The following is a 21087-nucleotide window of genomic DNA, read 5'->3' as shown; positions in this document are numbered from 1 at the left end:
ATGTGGAATACACTCCTGGTGCCACGAGCTCAGGAAGCGCCTAGACAAAGCCCTTCCTAATCCTAGTCGGCTGCTCAGGCCTCACCTCCAAATCACCCTGGGTTACCACTCTATCTGTTCCACACCTGTGTCTATTTTACATATTCTCTCTTCTTCACACCCTGCCCCAAATATGCCCCTTGAGGGCAGGGACTTTCAAGCCTGCCTTTACATTCCCAGTACCTAGCGCTGTGACCCTAAGGTTTAGTGATTAACTGACTTGTTACTGTTCGAAAGGAAGTTTACCCCCCCAGTAAACTCATGTTGAAGCTACAACCCCCCAGCAGCCTCGCTTCAGTTACCTGGCTATCTAAGTGCTTTCTGGAGCCTCTAGACACTCTCTGAGTGATTCTGGAGATCTGAGGTGGCTCCCCTTCACCTCTGTAACTGTCATCCACCAAAGGCCCATCCTCTGGGGTGATCTTGGTCACTCAAGTAGCTTTTGCCTCCTTCTCTGCCAAGCTACCCCTACCACCTGCTGAGTCTGTCACTGGCAAGGGCAGCTTCCCTTTCTTCCTTGGTGGAAACGTTATTGCTGTTTCAGGATGGACTATCTTGGGTCAACAGGACCCCACCAGCTAATCAGCCATTTTCAGCAGTTTTGTTGTAAGACCTATACTAGATCTGGGTCACAAAATGGTCACTCAGGCAACTGGCAGGTCACTGTTCACTTTTCCCCCTCACAGAAAAGTCCCCAACCTTGTGACAGAGATGGAGGAAAAAATAAAAGAATTACCAAATAAAACATTAAAAACACAGAAGAAAACGAAAGTCATAAAGGTTTAGAAACAAATAAAGCTATCTTGTTAAATTTTTTAAACACTGTACAAAATAAGAGAAGTTCACAACTTCATACAGAACCTCTCTTTTGGTTCTTTATGCTTTCTGTTGACTCAGTTCATTTCTTTAAAAAAGCCCAGTTTTCAGTAGAAAGGTCCCCAGTCTTCACAGGTTGCTGGGTTGGGGTGAATGAATTCCTTTCACCTCTTCCCTGGCCAGAGTGCAAACTCCATGCACCCATATCATCTCCTCATGGGCTGAAGTCTGAGAACAGAAAATTCCTTCAATTGCCTTAAAGCTGGGATAACGAAGGTGCTGCTGCTACCATGGCAAAGAGGCCCATTTCTCTTTCACATGTTTAGGTGGTAGGTAGAACCCAGGAAAGACTCTTGTTAATGACTCCTTCTGTCTTTTCATACACTGCAATTCTAGGGCTAGCCTAAGTCCTCCACACTAGGGGTTCTTAACCTGGTCTGTAAACTTTTTTTAAAAAACCTACTTTTGTAACTGTATTTCAATATAACTGGGCTCTCTTGGTAATCCTTTCTATTTTATTTTATGCATTTCCTTGTCAATAAATATTTTTATTTAGTGCCTACTATGCACCAGGCCCTGTGTTAAGCACTAAGAATACAAAGAAGGCAAAAGCCAGTCCCTGCCCTTAAGGAGCTCACAGTCTAGTAGGCAATAAGCAAACAGCTATGTACAAACCAGCCACATGGTTCTTGTTCGGTTGTGTTGGACTCTTTGTGACTTTATTTGGGGTTTTCTTGGCAAACCCAGGGGAGTGGACTGCCATTTCCTTCTCCAGCTCATTTTACAGATGAGGAAACTAAGGCAAACAGGGTTAAGTGACTTGCCCAGCTAGGGGATATCTGAGGCTGCATTTGAACACAGGTCCTCCTTAATGGGGTGCTTTGCTGCATGTGTTTGGGCCCCAATTCTAAAATCACATTTCTCTTTCAAAATCACATTTCTCCCTAGCCTCAAAATACTATCTCAGGCAGTTTCTCCCCAGCCCAAGGACACAGCCCGCCCTAGAAACAACTGTTATGTCCCTTCCTGCTCCAGTAGCCAGCTGCCCCTATAGAACTCATTAGTTTGAACCACCTGTGTACAGGCTTAACGGGCTGTATACTGGGTCAGAATGACATTTGCTACTCACTGACCAATCATATGTATACTAGACTTAGACATACGTATACTCCCTTATATAACAAGACACTGAGAGAACAACCTGGTATTTCTGAGCCAGCCCTGACAGCTAGCTGACTTAGTGAAGTTTCAGGCCTAAAACTACACCTCCATGTAGCCTCTCCTTCGGCTATTTCCCAATGAATTTTGGGTAAAATACCTGTGCAGTAGCTACCAAAAGTGCATGTTCCTTTAAGAACTGATCACTCCTTAACCACTCCCTAATCCCACCCCAAAACCCTAGTTAGCAAATTTAGCACAAGTGATACTATAGAACATCCTATATAAACTTTCCCTGTACCCCTCTAAGGTTGCAGGTTCCCTAAGAACTCTTGCCCACTGAAAAGCATAATAAATCTTTACCTTGACCTCAACAACGTTTGAGTCTGTGAATTCTTCTCCAGGCGACCTGCCCCTGGTACCCTGGTCTTTATGGGGTCTCACACTCCACTTCCAGCCCTCATCACTCCTGACTCCAGGTCTGGTACTTTACTCACTGATTTACTTATGGCTTCCTGTAGAATGTGGGATTTTAGCAGGAACATGAAGAAAGCCAAGAAGTCAGGAGGAGGCAAGCAGATGAAAATGCCTGGAGTACAGAGTGACTTGGAGGAATAACTAGAAGGCTAGTGTTGTTGGACTGAAAGGAAGCAGAGTAAGGTGTAACAAGATTGCTAAGGTAAGAGGTTGTGAGGGCTTTCAACACCAGAGAATTTTATGTCTGATCTAGCAGGTGGTAGGGGGTGGCATAGTAAGACCTGCATTTTAGGAAGGTCAATTTGGCAGCTAAGTGTAGGAATGGATTGGAGTGATCATGGCAGGGAGATCCACCAGCAGGTCACTGCAAAAATCCAGGTGGGAGGTGATGTGGGCGCGTGGGTACCAATCAAGGGGCAGCATCAGAAGAGAGAACCTGGCAAATAAAAGATGTTAACATCAACAGACCTGGGCAACAGGTTGGATACAGGATGACATCTAGGATGCCAGTCTGGGTGACTGGGGAAATGGCGATACCTTCAAAAGCAAGAGGGAAGTTAGAAAGAGAAGGGGGTTCCTAGGTTTCACCAGACTTCCAAAACGATCGTGGAACCCCCAGAGAGGGCTGAGATACCCTGCTTACACCATCGGAGCGTTGACAAGAACTAGGCTCATTAGAAGCTTGAAAAGAAATGGAGACAAGCCTGGGTTGCACTGCCTTCAACCTCGTGACACAAAATAGTAAGAATGATCAGGTCTGGAGACTTTCTCTCCGTATTTATGCACCACCACCCGCTCCCGCACAGCCTCAGGGATGTGAGGGGTGGAAAGGCCCTCCAGAGATGACCTCATCCCCTATTTCTCCCACAGGAGGCAGCGGCCCGGGCAGAGCCTCCCCGGGCTCCCCCACGTCTTCCTGGGGCCCCGGCACCACTTGGGGAGTCCAAGGGCCGGACTGACAATTGGCTGCACTCGGCCTGTGTGGGGTGACCGACCAGTGGTCAGGGGACTTGCATTTAAATGAAACCTCGGACCCCAGCCCTCCTCCTCTGGCTCCCACCCCCGGATCACCTTCCGCGAGGGGGGCCGTGGAGCACGTGGGAAGGGGCAGCCCACCCGAGAGCGCCTGGCTGGCCCGCGGCCTCCCTAAGAGCCCCCGAGGGCCGGAAGCGGGTTTGCTTGCAGTGGGGTGGGGGCCCCCGTGACTGGGAGCGGTGCGGACACCCGGGGACGCGCAGCCCCGCGGGCCGTGGCGCAGTAACTCCCCTTCCTGGCCCGCTTGTCCCGTGCCGGGGACAAAGGGGAAAGCACAAACAATCAGGGGCCCGGCTTTCCGGCCGCGGCCCCTTTAAGAGCAGAACCTCCCGGAGCTACCCGTCCCAACCGACCCCAACTTAACCGAAACCCAACCCGGACTTCCCCGTTACCGCTCAAATATTGCCAACTTTGGCTTTTCCCTCCCCCGCTAACCAATCGGATAGCTGTTACTAGGCAGACTTGAGCTGCGCCGAAGCAAGTGAGGCGCTCTGTCTCCGGAGGCGGCCGGGACCAATAGCAGACGGGGCCGGCTGGTGTATCCGGGCAGATTGGGGCGGAACCAACCAATCAAAAAAAAAAGGCCAAGCAACGAGTGGAGCCGGGACCGTGAAGCCGACCTAGAGTCGTGGTGGCTCCGAGGTAGTTTCTCTTTCTCTACTCCCTTTTTTTTCTCGTTGGGAACGAGAGCGAATGCTTCAAGGTGGGGAGGGGGCAGTGTGTGACGTAGAGCAAGCCGGAGAGAATCTGGGCTGCTTTTCCAACTCCTATCCCACCCCTCCACCCACAAGCACACCCAGCGTCCCCCGTTCTTGGGACACCCCCTCCCCGGGCGGGGACCTACCTAGCCACGCCCCGCGCCCCTTCCCCATTTTGCGACGCTTAGGTGAGCCGCGGCCCAGGGCTAAAGGTGGGCCACCTGTACCCAGCTAGGCACGGGGTGGGGGGCGCATTGGGGGGTGAGCAGTTGTGCCCAGTAACTGGTAGACGTGATGGGGGTGGGGGTGGGGCGATGTCTGCCAGTAAGCCTCAATCTCCCCTCCTCCCCACGTCTGATTTGGGGCGGGGGGCGGATGCCGGGAAGGGGAAGAATGGAGGGAATGCTAGCGGGGGAGTAGGGCTGTGGAGGGGGCTCTCCTCCTGCGTTCCTGCATTCTCTCTGGGGTTCACCTTGGCCCTCAGGTAGCCAATTTAAAAAAAGTTTGGCGGACTTCGCAGAGTTTAACTGCACTTGTGAGGGGAGGCCAGTAGTGCTAGGAGGTCCACGGGCGACCGGGTTTATAGGTTGTTTCTTTCTCCTTTAAGTGACTTGAGAGGTGCCAAGGGGAAGGAAGACATTTGAGGTTTAAATCTGTCTCACTCAACTTCTAATGCCAGGATGGCAGAAGATGAACCTGATGCCAAGAGCCCAAAGACAGGTGGAGCCGCCCCAGGCAGCGGGGATGCTGGGGAACCTACCACTCTCCTACAGAAGCTCCGAGGGTCTATCTCGTAAGCCCCTACTCTATCATGCTATACTTTGAGCTCTAGCAGATCCTTGGAGGCCTCAGTTTCCACATCTGTAAAATAAGGGAGGTGGACTAGATGATACAAGGTTCCTGCTTTAAATGTTATGGTCAGTCACCACCTATCTGAGTGTTTCTATGTGCAGGCACTGTGCTAGGTGCTTTCTCTCTTACCCGGTAATTAGACCCCAAAGGCTTAGCTAGAATTCTTCCAGCTGACGCTCCGCTTTCTCTTTCCCACAGCAAGGCGGTACAGAACAAAGTAGAGGGGATCCTGGTGAGTAACATGGGTCAGGGTCTGAGAGAAATAATGGATTTCTAATCATAGCCATATTGTACAATAGATATGTGACCTTGGACAAGTCACTCAACCTGGTGAGCCTGGGCTCCTTTGCCTATAAAATGGGGGACTGGAATGAAACCAGTGGGTGGGCATCACAGGACCCAGCACGGATCTCACTGCCATCTCTGCTTACCTTCTTTCCCCAATCCCAGCAAGATGTGCAGAGGTTCTCAGACAACGACAAGCTATATCTTTACCTTCAGCTCCCCTCAGGCCCCAGTGGTGGGGATAAAAGGTAAGCTTAGTGCCTGCAAATGGGGTTTAAGGAAAGAGGGAAAGGGTAGAGAAGCAGTTTGGCAGAGTGACCCAGAACAGTCTGGCACATGCTGGCTATCCCAGGCAAGGTACCTGCATCAGTATGGGGAGTTCCTCATTATCAATGAAATAACTGATCTAGATCAAAAAAGGGGTAGAAGGGAGAGCTGGGATTTTTTGTTTTTGGTGTCCCAGGCTTAGGTCACCCATGTGTTTATGCAAGTTGTATTGTGGGTGAACTGGGTGCTGTGGCAGGGAGTGGAAGCCTTCCTCCTGGGGCCTCAGTGACCTCCTCTTCTTACCCCAGCAACCTGGAGCCAAGTGCACTCAGCCATGACGAGTACATGTATGCCTACCGATGGATCCGAAACCACCTGGAAGAGCACACAGCCACCTGTTTGCCCAAGCAGGATGTTTATGATGCTTATAGGTGTGTGAGGGGGAGGGGGGCAGGGTCCCTCAGGTCTGTTTTTCATCCCTGGATATTTCCTTCACCTCGTTGTCATACTCAGATCTCCCCCCCCACTCCCCCCCCCCACACACACACACATGCTCATTCCAACTGAATTTCCCAACCATACTCCCATCTACTGACTGGTCTTCCTTCTTTGGGCACTTGATCCCACCTTACCCAGGAGGTACTGTGAGAGCTTAGCCTGCTGCCGCCCACTCAGCACTGCCAACTTTGGTAAAATCATCCGGGAAATCTTCCCTGACATCAAGGCCCGGAGGCTGGGAGGCCGGGGCCAATCCAAGTATCCTTGGATGGAAATGTGGGACATCAAGTGCTTCAGGATCCAAATGAGAACATTGGGGTGGGGGGCAGGGAGTGTAGTATTCTATGTGGTATTGGGAATATCCCTTTTTGGGGCTTCTCCTTAACTTAATACCAGATACTGCTATAGTGGTATTCGAAGAAAGACCCTGGTATCTATGCCACCCTTGCCTGGACTCGACCTCAAGGGCTCAGAGAGTGTGAGTAATAACAAATACCACTCTGAGACCTCCCCCTCCCATGTCTGGGTGAGATTCTCTAAGGTTCATTGGGCACTTTGAAACCTGTCTTGGTTTGGGTCACCTGTCCTGGATACTTCATAACTAACTATTCTCTAGCTAGGCTGGGGCTATGGAACACCTGGGATTCTGGTGAAGGATAGGTTCAGATTTTCAATCCCTTCCCTCTCCATCCTAACAATGGCCTTAGTCCATGAGGGTCTGAATCCCTGGAGAGGGCACAGGGGCCTCCCCTTGGTTTGGGTAGGTAGCTAGGTGTGTCCTCATCTGCCACCTGTAGCCAGAGTTGGGCCCAGAAGTGGGTCCAGGTCCTCGGGATGAACTAGTGGAAGCGGCCTGTGCCCTGACCTGTGACTGGGCAGAGCGGATATTAAAACGCTCCTTCAGCTCCATCGTCGAGGTAGCCCGATTCCTGCTGCAGCAACATCTCATCTCTGCTCGATCTGCTCATGCACATCTGCTCATGGCCATGGTGCTCGCTGGTATGTTGGCTCAACTTTCCATTATCTGAGAGTCCTAATTCACACCCACTTCATTTCTGCATACCCCATGCTGGAAAATCTTGTGCCTTTTCAGATGAACCTGAACGGCTCCCAGCAAGGGATCCTGCTACCAAGAATGGTGTGGAGAACCCAGAGGGAAGAGTCTCTAAAAATCAGCCCCAGGTGAGGAGGCTTTTAGGCCCTAGAATGAGGAGGGGGTAGGCAGAATGGGGCCTGTGCCTTAGTCACCTCCATACCTGTTTCTCCTATCAAGTCTTTCCCCATCCCATTCCCCATCCCCATCCTTCGCTTTTCTTTTTCTTTTTAGCCCCCCAAGGAGCTAGAGCCCCGAACTGGGTCTGCCGCCCCAGTTCGAGGGGAGCGAAAGAAAACTGCAGAAACCTCAGCCCCAGCCACCAGCAGCCCCCAAGTGAATGCTCTGGTTGCCCGACTGCCTGTGCTCCTCCCCCGGGTACCCCAGCCACAACTTCCTCGGCCTGTCCGAGTCTCCCCACCAGTCCTAGCCCCAAAACTTCCCTCAGCTACCCTAAAAGTCACTACACTGCCTTTGTCCAGTGGGGCTGGGGTATCCCAGGGAGCTCTGCCCATTATCAACATGATCTTGCCCACTGTATCTGCTGTGCCTATACCTGGGAGAGCTCCACTGGAAGGTCCCACTCAGTCCCAGGGCCTTGAGAAAAACAGGGAGATAGGCCCAGGGGTGGATGTGGGACCACGGGGCAAGGGAGTAAAGAGGACAGCTGAAGTGCCTATGAGTGACACCAGGGGACAAGAGCTAGCAGCCAAAGTATTAAGCCAGGATACAGAAGAAATAGGGATTGATGCCAAGCGTAAAAGAGGACGTCCTCGAAAGAAATCAAATGGTGAGGGTGAACAGAGCTCCTCCACTGAGAAGCCACTGCCTGCTACCGACTCTGCCCATTCCCTTAGAGTACCACAGGAGTCTTGGGGCTTTGAGAGTGACCTGGCAAGAGGGTCAGTGGGAAAAGTGGAAGAGAAAAAAGTGCCTTCTCTTGGCCAGGAAGATAGCACTGATTTCAAAGGAGGAAGGGGATCTAGTGCCCAACATGCCAAAGAAACAGGGGACAAAAGTCTTGTCGCTCCTAAAGTGAGTGTCATTAAGGGCAACAGAAACTGGGAGGGAGCCCCCCACTATATGAGAAAAGAGACAATAGAACCCACGGGGCAAGGGAATAAAGAGCCAAAAGGGACTGTGTCCCAAGGCTCCCTATTCTTTGGACATAAAGATCCCAAAGCAACACCCCCTTAATAGGTACATGGGGGGAAATTTGAATGTCCCTCCATGCACCTAATCTGTCCATCTAAAAAGGATCGCTTCTTTCTGATCCTGCCTGTTATTTGGCCATGCCCTTCCCAAGGTTTGGACACTTGTCCCAATCCTTCCCCTTCTGGACTTCTGAGCACGTCTTGTCCCTCCCTTTGCCTTTTCTGTCCCAGCACCCTTGGCTTCAATGCTACCTTCCAATAAACCTGCCATGTCACTACCTTGATCTCTGTGCCTTTTTTTCAGGGAGTTGTGAGTACCAGGTATGAGCTGAATGTAAAATGAATGCTCAGTTATACAGGTTGAACAGTCAGGGCCTAAAAGAAGAAAGCATTTTAAAGCTGAAAAGAGCCTTAGAAAGCATATAGTGCAGACAAGGAAGCAAGTCTATGGGGTTAAAGGACGTGTTCAAATATACCATATATTTGTCTAAGCACATTTTGCCCAAGTCTCTTGTTGGTGTTGTTTGGTCAAAGCCCCTTTTGAGCTTTTCTTGGCAAAGATACTGGAGTGGTTTGCCATTTCCTTCTCCAGTTCATTTTACAGATGAGGAAACTAAGGCAGAGTACTGCCCCAGGGTCACACAGCTAATACGTGTCTGAGGCCAGATCTGAACTCACAAAGGAGAGTCTTCTTGATTCTGAGCCCAGAGCTCTATCTGCCTATGTTTCTGGTCACCCTCAATGATCTAGCCCATTCCAAAGGATCAAGAGATGAATGAACATCTAATTCATTATTTCTTATGAAATATTTTTTCCTTGAACAAAAGTCAGTCTCTATAAAATGTTTCCTGCTCAGAAAATCCTTTACTTTTCAGTTTCTTTATACTACAAGGAGTTTCAGGGTACTGGAAGCTTTAGTCTGACTCTAGTATCTCTTATACCTTAATACTTCATACTTAACACATGCCAATAGAATGGACACAGAGATCACATCCCATACAAAACAGCAGTGCCTTCCTACTACCGATAGTAGGACCAAGGACCTTTTTTTTTTCTATCAAGAGCCTAGTAAGGAAAGAACAACTTATTTCCTTTGAGGATTTGAGGGAAAGGTTGAGAAAGAAGGATTTCTCATTCACTTTTAACATTAAGAACAAGAATCATAAGCCCAATAAATAGTGGGTTAAGGAACAGACAAATAAGAAGGAAGTAGACTACGAAAGGGCAGGTGAGGTTAGAAAGAATGGCAAAGAAAATCACAGAAACAAAGAACATCCACTCTTCACACTTTGCTCTGAACAACTGAACTACTAATCCTGAACTCAACGGGCCATCTTCAAATCTCTGCGACAAGTTCTCCGGGGAGCCTTAGTTAAGAACTTAAAAGGCCTCCAAAAACCTAGAGATACCAGAAAGAGGTGGCAAGCGAAGGACTGGCAATGCAATCAGTCCTGCAGGCCATCTGGTGGCTTAGTTTACTTAATTAAAATTTTGAAAATTGTATTGTTATGTTTTATTTTTACATGACCTACATTTCCCAAATGTAGCTCTCCTACCCTCTGCTCCTAGAGCCATCTTTTATAATAAAAAAGAGGGAAAAAAATCAGTTCAACAAAAACAATCAACACATCAAAAAAAACTGACATTTGCTCTTCTACCTCTGAAAAAAGACAAACACTTTTCTGCCTGTTGGGGGAGGAAGGGTGTCAAATTTGGTCAGATTTCCAAACATTTAAGGGTTTTTTTTATTTTAAATTTGAACATGCAAAAAACCCTGCTAATTTCATATGTACAGCAAAAATCATTAAATACATTGTTTTAATGGTTCTAATTCACTTTGTGAATTTTAATGAATTTAATTTTTTTACGTCTTCCTTTGCTTCTCATCATAGTAAGTAAGCACATTAATATTCTATCATATACATAATACAATTTATTTAGCCATTCTCCAATCTATGGGCATACTTTGTTTCTAATTATTTGCTCCTAAAAAAAACACGGCTAAAATATTTTAGTGTAAGTACAGCCTTTTTATCATTTAACTCTGAGATATACCTCTAGCAATGGAATCTCAGGGTTGAGGGGTATGGACATATCATCTGCATATAATTTCAAATCTCAAGAATGCTAAACTAATTCACAATCCTACCAACAACATATTAGCATGCCCATCTTTCCACAACCTCTTCAACATGGACTATTCTTATCCTTTGCCATCTTTAGCAATTTACTAGGTATGAAGTAAAACCTTAAAGTTGTTTTTATTTTTGTTTCTCTTGCTTTTAGTGATTTGGAACATTATTTCACATAGTTAATAGTTTGCAAATCTTCTATTGAAAACTGCCCATATAATTCGACTGTGAATGAGCATTTATTCAAGTCTTGCCCTATGCTAAGCTGTTACAAGTACGTAAAGCAAGGCAACCCTTGCCCTCACAGAGCGTATTAAATTCTAATAGGGAAAAACAATACATATGGCGGAGTAGGGCTTGGATGGGGTGTTTGAGGGGAAGAACAGGAATAGTAAGTAGATCCACAGACAACTGATTGGCTACAGCTAAGGCAGAAATTTGTTTTGCATGACTATACATATTTGTAATGGGCTTCGCTTTTCTTGTCTTCTCCAGTAGTGGAGAAGGGGAGGGAAGCAAGAAAACTTGGAACTGAAAACAAAATCTAGTAATTGTTTAAAAAGTTATCTACTTCATATATAACCTATACCAAATTGCTTACCATTTTAGGGAAGGGAAGGGGAGAGAGAAAAATTTGGAACTCAAAAGAATTTTCATGTGAATGTTTAAAATTGTCTTTCCATGTAACTGGAAAAAATAAAATGCTATTAAAAAAAAGTTATGTCTGTTCCAGAAATAGTAGTATTACGTTGATTGCAGTTCTTAGAGCTAGAGGCAGAAAGGGGAGAGAGGGGAGGGCATATACAGGTAAAGGAGCATATGCCTTTTGTGTTGGGCTAGAAAAGTAATAGGAGAAAAAATATTCACCCTATGCAGAACATGGAGGTATCTGGACCAGTGAAGTAAGTAAAAGGTTGAATTTGGAGAGGAGAAATCTGGCAAAATTTGGAAGGAATTGAAGAAAATCTAAAAGAGAACCATATCCAGACCCACATAATGGTCCTGAGTTACTTCCTTGTTTTAAGAGAAGCAAGGTCAAAGAAAAATTGGGTAGGATTAGGGAGTGGACCTTGAAGCTACCCACTGAAGAAGGATAAGATGGAGATAAAGGCAATAAAAAATGGTAAATGCAACAAATAGAGAGTTAAATAAATTTATAGAGTGAACGACTGGGTAGGTAAAAGTATAAACACTCACGTTTGGTTTTTTTAAACCTAAAAATATTAACCATTGTGCAGAACCATACCTAGGATATGGGGGAGGGTCCCCACATTTTTGGGGGGGACTGTGTACATAAACAGTTTTAGTAATATTGTATTTTATATTAAAATTATTTATAATTTATATTAAATTATATATTTAAAAAATCAGCTCATGTGAGGCATAATAATTTGTCAATGAAAACTTAAAATAATTAGCTTACAACATTCATCTCTTCATAAGAAGTATTATGACTTAGAATACTGAACTGTCCAGAGCAGAAATGACTATATAAATCTGGATTACTACTGAAATTTTTGTGGGTCTTCTCTCTCACTCCCAACCCCCACCCATCCTCTGGGCTCTTTTTGCAACACTCTTCATAAGATATCCATAGCTTCATTTTCAGAACGTGTTTTCAACACCATAAAAGCAATAGCCCACTATCACTCCCCAATAATACTCATTCCAAGAAAAACGGAAAATAATGCCCTTTTTGCAACAATGTATGTTAACAGATAAAACACGCTGGATAAAAACTTTATCATAGACTGGAATTGTTTCAGCCCATTTCAATGAAAAAAGGCTCTTTATAAAAAAGTACTGAAATGATATTTGTTTTTATGAAATAATTAATCTTAAAGATAATTTTTGTCTCACACTCAAGTTTAAATTATTACTTTTAAATATTATTTGTTGTGTTAGTAGTGCAAATAAACCAAATAATGGAATGTTGGTATTGTTTTTAAATTTCATAGTGCAATGTTTTTTGAAACCTCAGATAATTATCTTTCTCAAACACTTCATATTAAATATATCATATACATACAAATTATAAATTAAGAAAATGAAATCAAGTAGAACTTGTTTCAATGGTTGATACAAATTTATAACCGCATTTTTATATTAGAAATTGTACCTCATTTTGCTTTTTGCACTATTGTTTATAACAGCTGAAATACACAAAAGCACAATAAACACAAAATTAAAATATTCCAGTTTATCCGGCCTCTATTCTAAGGTTATATACAAGAAGACCTCTGTTGAGTACTTGATGGCAACCAATGTGCCTTCTTGGATGGAATAATTTTTAAATGTAAGTTTATAACATTAAGTTCATAACATTAATGATTACGATATATTTTTTAAACAAATTTGACCTAATAGTAGCTTATTGTGTGAAGTATTAAGAATTTAAGAAGCTAAATGTAGAACATCAAAAGCAGCTAACTGTTCAGAACATAGTGTATGTAAATGGCAATATTTAAAGATTAAAAATTAATATTTTAAGGAGAGCAAAAAGGATTTTGTACCTTTAATAAATAATATTTTTATTCTTTATTTCACCTTTATTTCTTTTTTAAAAATCTATTTTTTGTGTATGTTTCTTTTTTTTTTCTCATTACTACCAGTTCTTTTTTTTTTTTAATTTTTAACATTTATTTTCACACAATTTTGGGTTACAAATTTTCTCCCCTTTTATCCCCTCCCCCCCCCCAAACCCGAGCTTTCTAATTGCCCCTGTGACCTATCTGCTCTCTCCTCTATCCTCCCTCCCTGCCCTTGTCTCCGTCTTCTCTTTTGTCCTGTAGGACCAGATAGCTTTCTTGACCCCTTAACCTGTATTTCTTGTTACCCCATTGTGTATGTTTCATAGGGCAACATATTAGTACCTTAGAATATGCATATAATTTATAAACAACATGTTTTACTGATGGGGTGTACTGGGAGAGTTTTTAATCCACTTGCCTACTGTCATATGGTTAGTGTGGGTTAGGGGCCCACCTGCTGTAAAACAGCCTTTCAAGAGCACCTTACAAGGAAATAAAATTTACCTCCTTGCAGATTAACCCATTACTTCTATGCTTGTCCCCCGCATCCCTCACTCCCTTCTCCTGCCATGAAGCAATAGAAAATGAAAAGGTGTGTTTCCAATTCCAAATGTGCTGTTTCCAAGATTTCAAAGAGTGTGCGCCTAAATTATCTAATCTAGTTGACATGGTGAAGGAGTAAGCTGTAGTCAGGAAGATCTAAGTCCAAATCTGGCCTTGTATGCTGGCTGTGGGATCCTGGAAAAGTAGCTCTTTTCCTACCCGATGATCTCCTAAACTTCATCACTGTCTCCAGGAACTCATCTTCCTGCCAGATGGAAAAAAATCCTGACACAGGTCCTCAGAGCTGCCTGGCCCTGGGACCCCTTCCCTCCCTCTGATGGGCTGCCCCAGACCCTCATCATTTCCCATCAGACTGCAGGTCTTTATCATGCCCCTATCTCCCCAGACCACCCTCACCTCCAGCTCTACACCCTAATTCAGCCTTTTTTTGTGTGGTCTCCCCCATTAGCCTGTGAGTTATTTGAGAGCAGTGACTTATGCCTCGTGCTGGCATACAGTGGCTACTGTTAAGTTGTTCAGTCTGACTCACTGTGACCCTATTTGGGATGTAATTGGCTGAGATAATGGAGGGTGAGGATGAGGAACTGAAACAAACAGGGATAAGTGACTTGCCCAGGGTCACACAGCTAGTAAAGGTCATAAGCCAGATTTGAACAAGGGTCTTCCTGAATTCAGACCCAGCGTTCTGTCCACTTTGCTACCTACCTGCCCCTGGCACAGAAGGAGATTGATTAATAAATGTTTACTGACTGAGTTAAGCTTTCTCATCCTCAGTCTCTTCACCAGCTGTAGCATCAAGCACCCTGACACATCCAGGATGGCCTGCTAACACAGGTTCTTGGATCTGCTTTTCTAAAAGGAAAGCAACTTTAAAGGAGAGTCAATAATCTTCTTTAATTACATATACTAACAGAGGGAATACAAGCAGAGAAATAAAGACCAACAGACAGGGTTTCTAACTGTCTGACCATAAGCAATACATATGTCAGAGATCAACAGACAGATACAACTGTCTGACCATACATACAATTACCAGAGAGAGAAGCACCACCATCTGGGTTTTCAAAGCTAGGGGGCCTTCTTAACAGCTGCACAGAGTCTCATCTGGTCAAATAATTGTCCAAAAAGTAAGCCTCAAAGCAAAACCTCACCTTAGAGTATATATCTATATATCTATCTATATGTATATTGATATCTATAGATATAGATATCTATATGTATACACCCACATATATATTCATATATATGTATACACACACACACACACACATATACACTTTTCAAAGCCAGAGGGCACAACCTTCATGACCAAGTGCCTCATTAATTAACAAAAGGCACAGGCCTTCCTACAAAACAAGCCTCCTCTAATCAAACTTCCCTTAATGGGCTCCACCTGAGGCCTATTAATGGTGGGGGAAGATCTTTAACTCCAACTATACCAGTAAAATGGAGAAAATAAAGACCCACCTCTCAGGGTTGTTATGAGGATTAAATAATATATGTAAAATGCTTTACAAAACCTGAAAACACTAGGCAAACACTAGTGTTATGGTTGTGGTTTTTATTATTAGGTCTCCACTGTATATTTGGTTTTATCCCATGGAACTGGGTGTGGGAAGGAAAGGGGAATTTGGAGCAGGTGGCTCATCCTGCTTTTGGGAGATCTTTTCTCCACCACGTTTTGTGACTTTGTGAGTCCCTTGGAAGGCCACTTCCAGTCGGGAATACTGGCTGACTCCACATCCAAGGCAAGACTTCATAGAGGGATCCAAGGACAGCTGTAAAAATTATCATGAGGCAGAAGGCCTGTGACTCTATAGCCAGCATGTGGTCCAATCCCTGGGCTCAGTTCCTTGTAAGGAGACACTGAAGGGGTCTAAGTCCAGCCAAGGCCAAGGATTCCAGGACAGTTGAAGGGTTTCAAACAAGCTCCAAGGAATCTTTCTTACTCCCAAGCTGGGAGCTGAGACCTCTGTAAAGGAGCTGAGCTTGTCACATACTCACCTCCAAATCAGACAATATTCTACCAATAGTCTTGTCACACTTTCTTTGTAGCTCCTTTTTATCACATAATCCAAGACCTTGGCTAGCTTTAGGTATATTCACACATTCCCATTTCCCATACAAATATGGTATTCCTTGCATAATTATTTTGATTTTTTCTTCATTTTTCATTTTTATCCTAATAATTTTTTGCATCTCTGATGAGCAGAATGCTCCAAAGGGGATGGAGGGATGAGGCAAAGGTCCCTGGATAAGCCCTGTACAATCTAAGGGCGGTGCTGCCATTATAGCTAGTGAGAAATTGTTCAGTGTCCGAAATAATCAATCAATAAACATTTATTAAGCACCTACTATGTGCCAGGCACTGTGCTAAACAATGGAGATACAAAAAGAGGCAAAAGACAGTCACTAAGAGAGACAACATGCAAACAAATATATACGAAGCAAGAAAAGTATAGGGACCTACCCAGCAAAACTGAGTATAATACTTCAGGAGAAAAAATGGTCTTTCAATGAAATAGAAGACTTTCAAATTTTCCTGATGAAAAGACCAGAGCTGGAAAGAAAATTTGACTTTCTAACACAAGAATGAAGAGAACCATGAAAAGGCGAACAGCAAAGAGAAATCATAAGGGACTTACTAAAGTTGAACTGTTTACATTCCTACATGGAAAGACAATATTTATAACTCTTGAAACATTTCAGTATCTGGGCACTGGGTGGGAGTACACACACACACACATGCACACACGCACACATACATAGAGACAGAGTGCACAGAGTGAATTGAAGAGGATGGGATCATATATTAAAAAAAAAAATGAAATCAAGCAGTGAGAGAGAAATATTGGGAGGAGAAAGGGAGAAGTTATATGGGGCAAATTATCTCTCATAAAAGAGGCAAGCAAAAGACTTATTAGTGGTGGGATAAAGAGGGGAGGCAAGAGAAAAACATGAGGTCTACTCTCATCACATTCCACTAAAGGAAAGAATATAATGCACACTCATTTTGATAGGAAAACCTATCTCATAATACAGGAGAGTGGGGGACAGGGGCACAAGCAGGGTGGGGGGAAGGATGGAGGGGAGGGCATGGGGAGGAGAATGCAATCCGAGGTCGACACTCATGGGGAGGGAAAGGACCATAAGAAAATAGAAGTAAAGGGGGACAGGATAGGATGGAGGGAAATATAATTAGTCCTACACAACCCAACTAGTATGGAAATCATTTGCAAAACTAAACAGATATGGCCTATATTGAATTGCCTGTCTTTCAAGGGGAAGGGGTGGAGAGGAAGGGAGCTAAGGAGGTTAGAACTCAGTGTTAGGACCAAATGTAATGTTCTTACCACTGGGTAACAAGAAATACAGGTTAAGGGGTCAAGAAAGCTATCTGGTCCTACAGGACAAAAGAGAAGACGGAGACAAGGGCAGGGAGGGAGGAGAGAGGAGAGAGCAGATAAGTCACAGGGGCAATTAGAAAGCTCGGGTTTGGGGGGGGAGGGAATAAAAGGGGAGAAAATTTGTAACCCAAAATTGTGTGAAAATAAATGTTAAAAATTAATAAAAAAAAAAAGAAAGAAATGTATAGAGTAAGTAGAAATTAATTTAACAGAAGGAAGGCACTGGACAGAAAGCTAGGTAGTGCAGTGGACAGAGCACTAGACCTGGAGTGAGGGATATCTAAGTTCAAATCCATCCTCAGACACTTACTAGCTATGAAACCTTGGACTAGTCACATAACCCTGTTTGTTTCAGTTTTTCATCTGTAAAATGCGGACACAATGGAGAAGGAAATAGCAAACCATTCCAGTAGCTTTGCCAAGAAAACGCCACGGACAAGTCCCAAGGGTCATGTAGAGTTGGACATGACTGAACAACTAAACAACAGGGCAATGGAATAAGAGATGTTGGGGAAGGCTTCCTACAGAAGACAGATTTTAGTTGAAATTTAAAGGAAGCCAGGGAGGTCAGCAGTCAGAGAAGAGGAGGGAGAGCATTCCAGGCACAAAGGACAGCTAGGGAGAATGCTCAAAGTCGAGAAATGGAGTGTCTTATTCATGGAACAGCCAGGAGGCCAGCTCACTGGATCAAAGAGTACACACCTGGGAATAAGGCATAAGAAGACTGGAAGGGTAAGAGGAGGCTAGATCATAAATGGCTTTGAATGCCAAACAGAGCATTTTTTATTTGCCCCTGGAGTAGGGGTGTGACATGATGCATGGAAGATAAATTGGAATGACTGAACCAGGGTGTGATCTGGAGAAGGATCCAGCAAAGGAGACTGAGGATTAGAACCATCAGAGAGAAAGGGAGTGTCCTAAAAACCTAGAGAGACCTGAGTGATCAAGTGCCAAAGGTTACAGAGACAAAGGCCTCACTTCTCAAATATAGGCTGAGCAGAGAACTGAGCCAAATTTATAAAAATAAGAACCATTCCCCAACTGATAAATGGTCAAAGGATACAAACAAGTAGTTTTCAGAAGAAATCAAAACTATCGATAGTCACATATTTTAAATGCTCTAAGTCACTATTGCTTAGAAAAAGGCAAATTAAAACAACTCTGAGGTACCACCTCACATCTCTCAGAAATGACAAATGCTGGAGGGATGGGGAAAAACAGGTACACTAATGAACTGCCAGTGGAGTAGTGAACTGGTCCAAGAATTCTGGAGAACAATTTGTAAGAAAGGGAAAGTTACTCATGGCATTTTTCATATCTGGTTATTTGGAATATACCTCTTTATTGACACTTGGGGTTTGCAGTTTCACAGGTGGGGTAGACAACTCCCTGACACTCCCTGTTAATTTGGTTTTATGGTAGTTTGTAGCTATAATGTACGAGCTGGAAAAGCAATGGTAGATTTTTCAGAGGGATGAGAGAACAAGGGGGAATTGCTCTCTCTGTACTTAATTCTGGTCATGATGTGGAAGTGACAAGATCCCTGGGAGAGAGGCCCAAGTCATCTTGGGGTTTGTGATACAGAAATAATAATAATGACAACAATAAAAATAGTTCGTATAATGTTTTTAAGTTTGCAGAGTACTTCAGACACAGTCCTTCATTTGAGTCTTACCTCCATCCTGTGAGATACCACTATTACTATGCGCCATTTAACTGGAGCCCCAACCATGTGTATGTACGATCCCTCCTGCTTCCCAGGCTGGATTGTTCATCTCAACCTGCACTCAATGCTGGAGAGTCTGGGGGTTCCTAAGGAAGTATTCTCCCCACTCTGCTACAACTCCAACATTTCTCTAATTAGAATAAAAATGACCAACATGGAGCTGGTACATGAGACAGAGAATAAGTGAGCACCTCACTGTCCTTGATGAGTCTAAGCCTCCTGGCTTAGGTGAACAACATCGTCAGGTTCTCCAAGAACTAGCAGAGCATTTTTTGGTGATCTCTGAAAGATCACAGAGAACAAGAGAGATACCATGAGACTGAACATGGGCCAATGCTGACCCAGTTTTCACAAATGGGAAGACTAGATTCTGTAAACCTTGGGCCAGTGAGCTTGACTTTGATTCCTGGGAAAACGATAGAACAGATCATGAAAAGGTTGTTGGCAAGAGGCAGAGTCAATTTGGTGGAACAGCAGGAATAAAGCCTATGATCCCTCCCCTCTCCCAAGAACTCCAAAAAAAAAAAAAAATCAAGAAAATGCACCAAACTGAATCTCAATGGAAGATCCAAGAAAAAGTCACAGTGAGTCATTTTCTAATGAGATTGGCATAAGGAAACAGAGGTCTGTGGACAGTAAGGACAGAGTGGTCAAGATTGCCCACAGGGAGCATTCCAGAGTGAGGAGCTAAAGAAAATGAAACTGTACACTGAGGTAAAAAGTCCCAAATTAAAGCATTATGACCTCAAGTAGGCTGCTGGAACAAGTGCTAACTGGCAGCTTGGTCACTGACTACCAGTTTCAGGTCACAGATCTAGGACAAGCAGAGGAGAGGACCTGTGCCCCAGGCTAGCACTCTGGAATGAGGAGTCCTCTCAGAACCTAGGTCATGTACTAAGCAAGGAACTGAGTTCAGGAGCAAACAGTAGCTGAGGAACCCTGGCCCAGGATCTGAGGAGTCTCAGCTCCTGCCTCCAACCCTGTGTGATACCTGCAAATGAATAACCAAGGGCATGAATCTCAAACCCAAGGGGAATCTACAGATCTGTCACTCTGACCAGCAATTTTGTGGCTGGCTGCTAGTTATGGCTAAAGCAGCCAGGCTGCCCAGTGGGTAGAGTACTAAGCATCAAGAAGACCTCAGTTCAAATTCAGCCTCAGATACTTGCTAGCTGTGGAACCAAGGGCCACTTAGCTTCTTCCTGTCTCAGTTTCCTCAACTGAAAAATAAGGATAACAGCACCTACCTCACAAGGCTATAGTGAGGATCAAATGAAAGAATATTTGTAAAAGCACTTAGCACAGTGTCTAATACATAGTAGGTGTTTAATAAATGCTTATTCCTTCCTTCTAGTCTATTGAAATTCCAAAGGAAGCCAACTTACACATTTACTGCTCACATCCAAACCCAAGTCAAAAACTTGCACAAGGAGGTCTGCCTTGGATCTGACCACTTTGGGAGCACTAAAAGCTTATATTCCCTGGCCTGAACTGTCCCTGAGATCCTAGAATGACCACACTCAACACCTCAAAAAAGCAACAGGAGGACCAGCCCAGACATTCCCTCCAAAAGTACACAGACCATGGCCCTAATATAAAGTATGAAGTTGGGAAGAAGGCTGGAAGAATGAGCAAAAAAAAAAAAATGGTCCCACCATAAAAAGCTATTATGGTCACAGGGATGATCAAAGACTAACAGAAAAAATGATTCCACAATACCTAGAAGCAAAGCCTCAAAAAACAAAACACATAACACACAGAGGTTAGAGATAAATTCCAGAATTCCTGGAAGAAATAAAGAGTTGTAAAACAACTGGAAAACATTTTGTTTTGTTTTTATAAATTAAATGAGAGCACTAAAGGAAAAAATGGGAAAGAAATAAGAGATATGGAGAGATAATTGTAAAGGGAATTAACAGAATGGCACAAGAGGTACAAAACTTTGCCCCAGCAACCCATAAATGTCCCTGAAAATTACAACAGATAAAAGAGATTTAATTACTTCATAAGACAAGAAAAAATATTAAAAGAAAATCAAAAGGCTGAAAAGTAAAATAAAACTTAAAATATCTCATTTTTAAAAACTGATCTGGAAAAGAGAGCAGGGAGAAATAATCAAACAATCCTTGGAAAGCCACGAATAAAAAAATAACCTAGACACAACATTTCAAGAAATTATGAGGAAAACTGGTCATTTCCTGAAAGAAATGCCAAAAAACAAACCCTTAGGAACATTATCGAGTAAATCCAGAGCTTCCAGGTCAAAGAAAAAATACTGCAAGTTGCCAGAAATAATTCAGATACTGAGGAGTCACAGTGAAGATTACATATGATTTAGCAGCCAAGACTATTAAG

The 21087-nt window shown here is 43.9% G+C and overlaps 1 protein-coding gene and 1 long non-coding RNA gene across 5 annotated transcripts; one reads left to right on the top strand and one right to left on the bottom strand.

Annotated features, from left to right (window-relative positions):
* Nucleotides 1-340: 340 nt before the first annotated feature.
* Nucleotides 341-3762, bottom strand: LOC140527692 (uncharacterized). Its single transcript, XR_011974897.1, has 4 exons — nt 3562-3762; nt 2959-3027; nt 2377-2528; nt 341-738 (listed from the first exon to the last, which is right to left on the bottom strand). It is a non-coding gene; the product is annotated as an uncharacterized lncRNA (long non-coding RNA).
* Nucleotides 3674-8650, top strand: RFX5 (regulatory factor X5). Of its 4 annotated transcripts, none has more exons than XM_072644806.1 (10): nt 3674-4167; nt 4831-5016; nt 5274-5307; nt 5526-5608; nt 5936-6058; nt 6264-6383; nt 6522-6603; nt 6923-7124; nt 7219-7307; nt 7453-8650. In XM_072644806.1, exons 2-10 carry the CDS (start codon nt 4904-4906, stop codon nt 8413-8415), a joined length of 1809 nt encoding a protein of 602 aa, XP_072500907.1. In that variant the 5' UTR covers nt 3674-4167; nt 4831-4903; the 3' UTR covers nt 8416-8650. The 4 variants fall into 4 exon arrangements, with proteins under 4 accessions (XP_072500907.1, XP_072500908.1, XP_072500909.1 ...); XM_072644807.1 differs by having other exon boundaries at nt 4148-4411; XM_072644808.1 differs by lacking the exon at nt 3674-4167 and adding an exon at nt 4397-4435.
* Nucleotides 8651-21087: the final 12437 nt, after the last annotated feature.

The sequence above is a fragment of the Notamacropus eugenii genome, chromosome 2 (assembly GCF_028372415.1).
Source record: "Notamacropus eugenii isolate mMacEug1 chromosome 2, mMacEug1.pri_v2, whole genome shotgun sequence".
NCBI classification, from domain to species: Eukaryota; Metazoa; Chordata; class Mammalia; order Diprotodontia; family Macropodidae; genus Notamacropus; species Notamacropus eugenii.
Note: the sequence above shows the minus strand (reverse complement) of the source record. Positions and strands in the feature narration are given on the sequence as shown.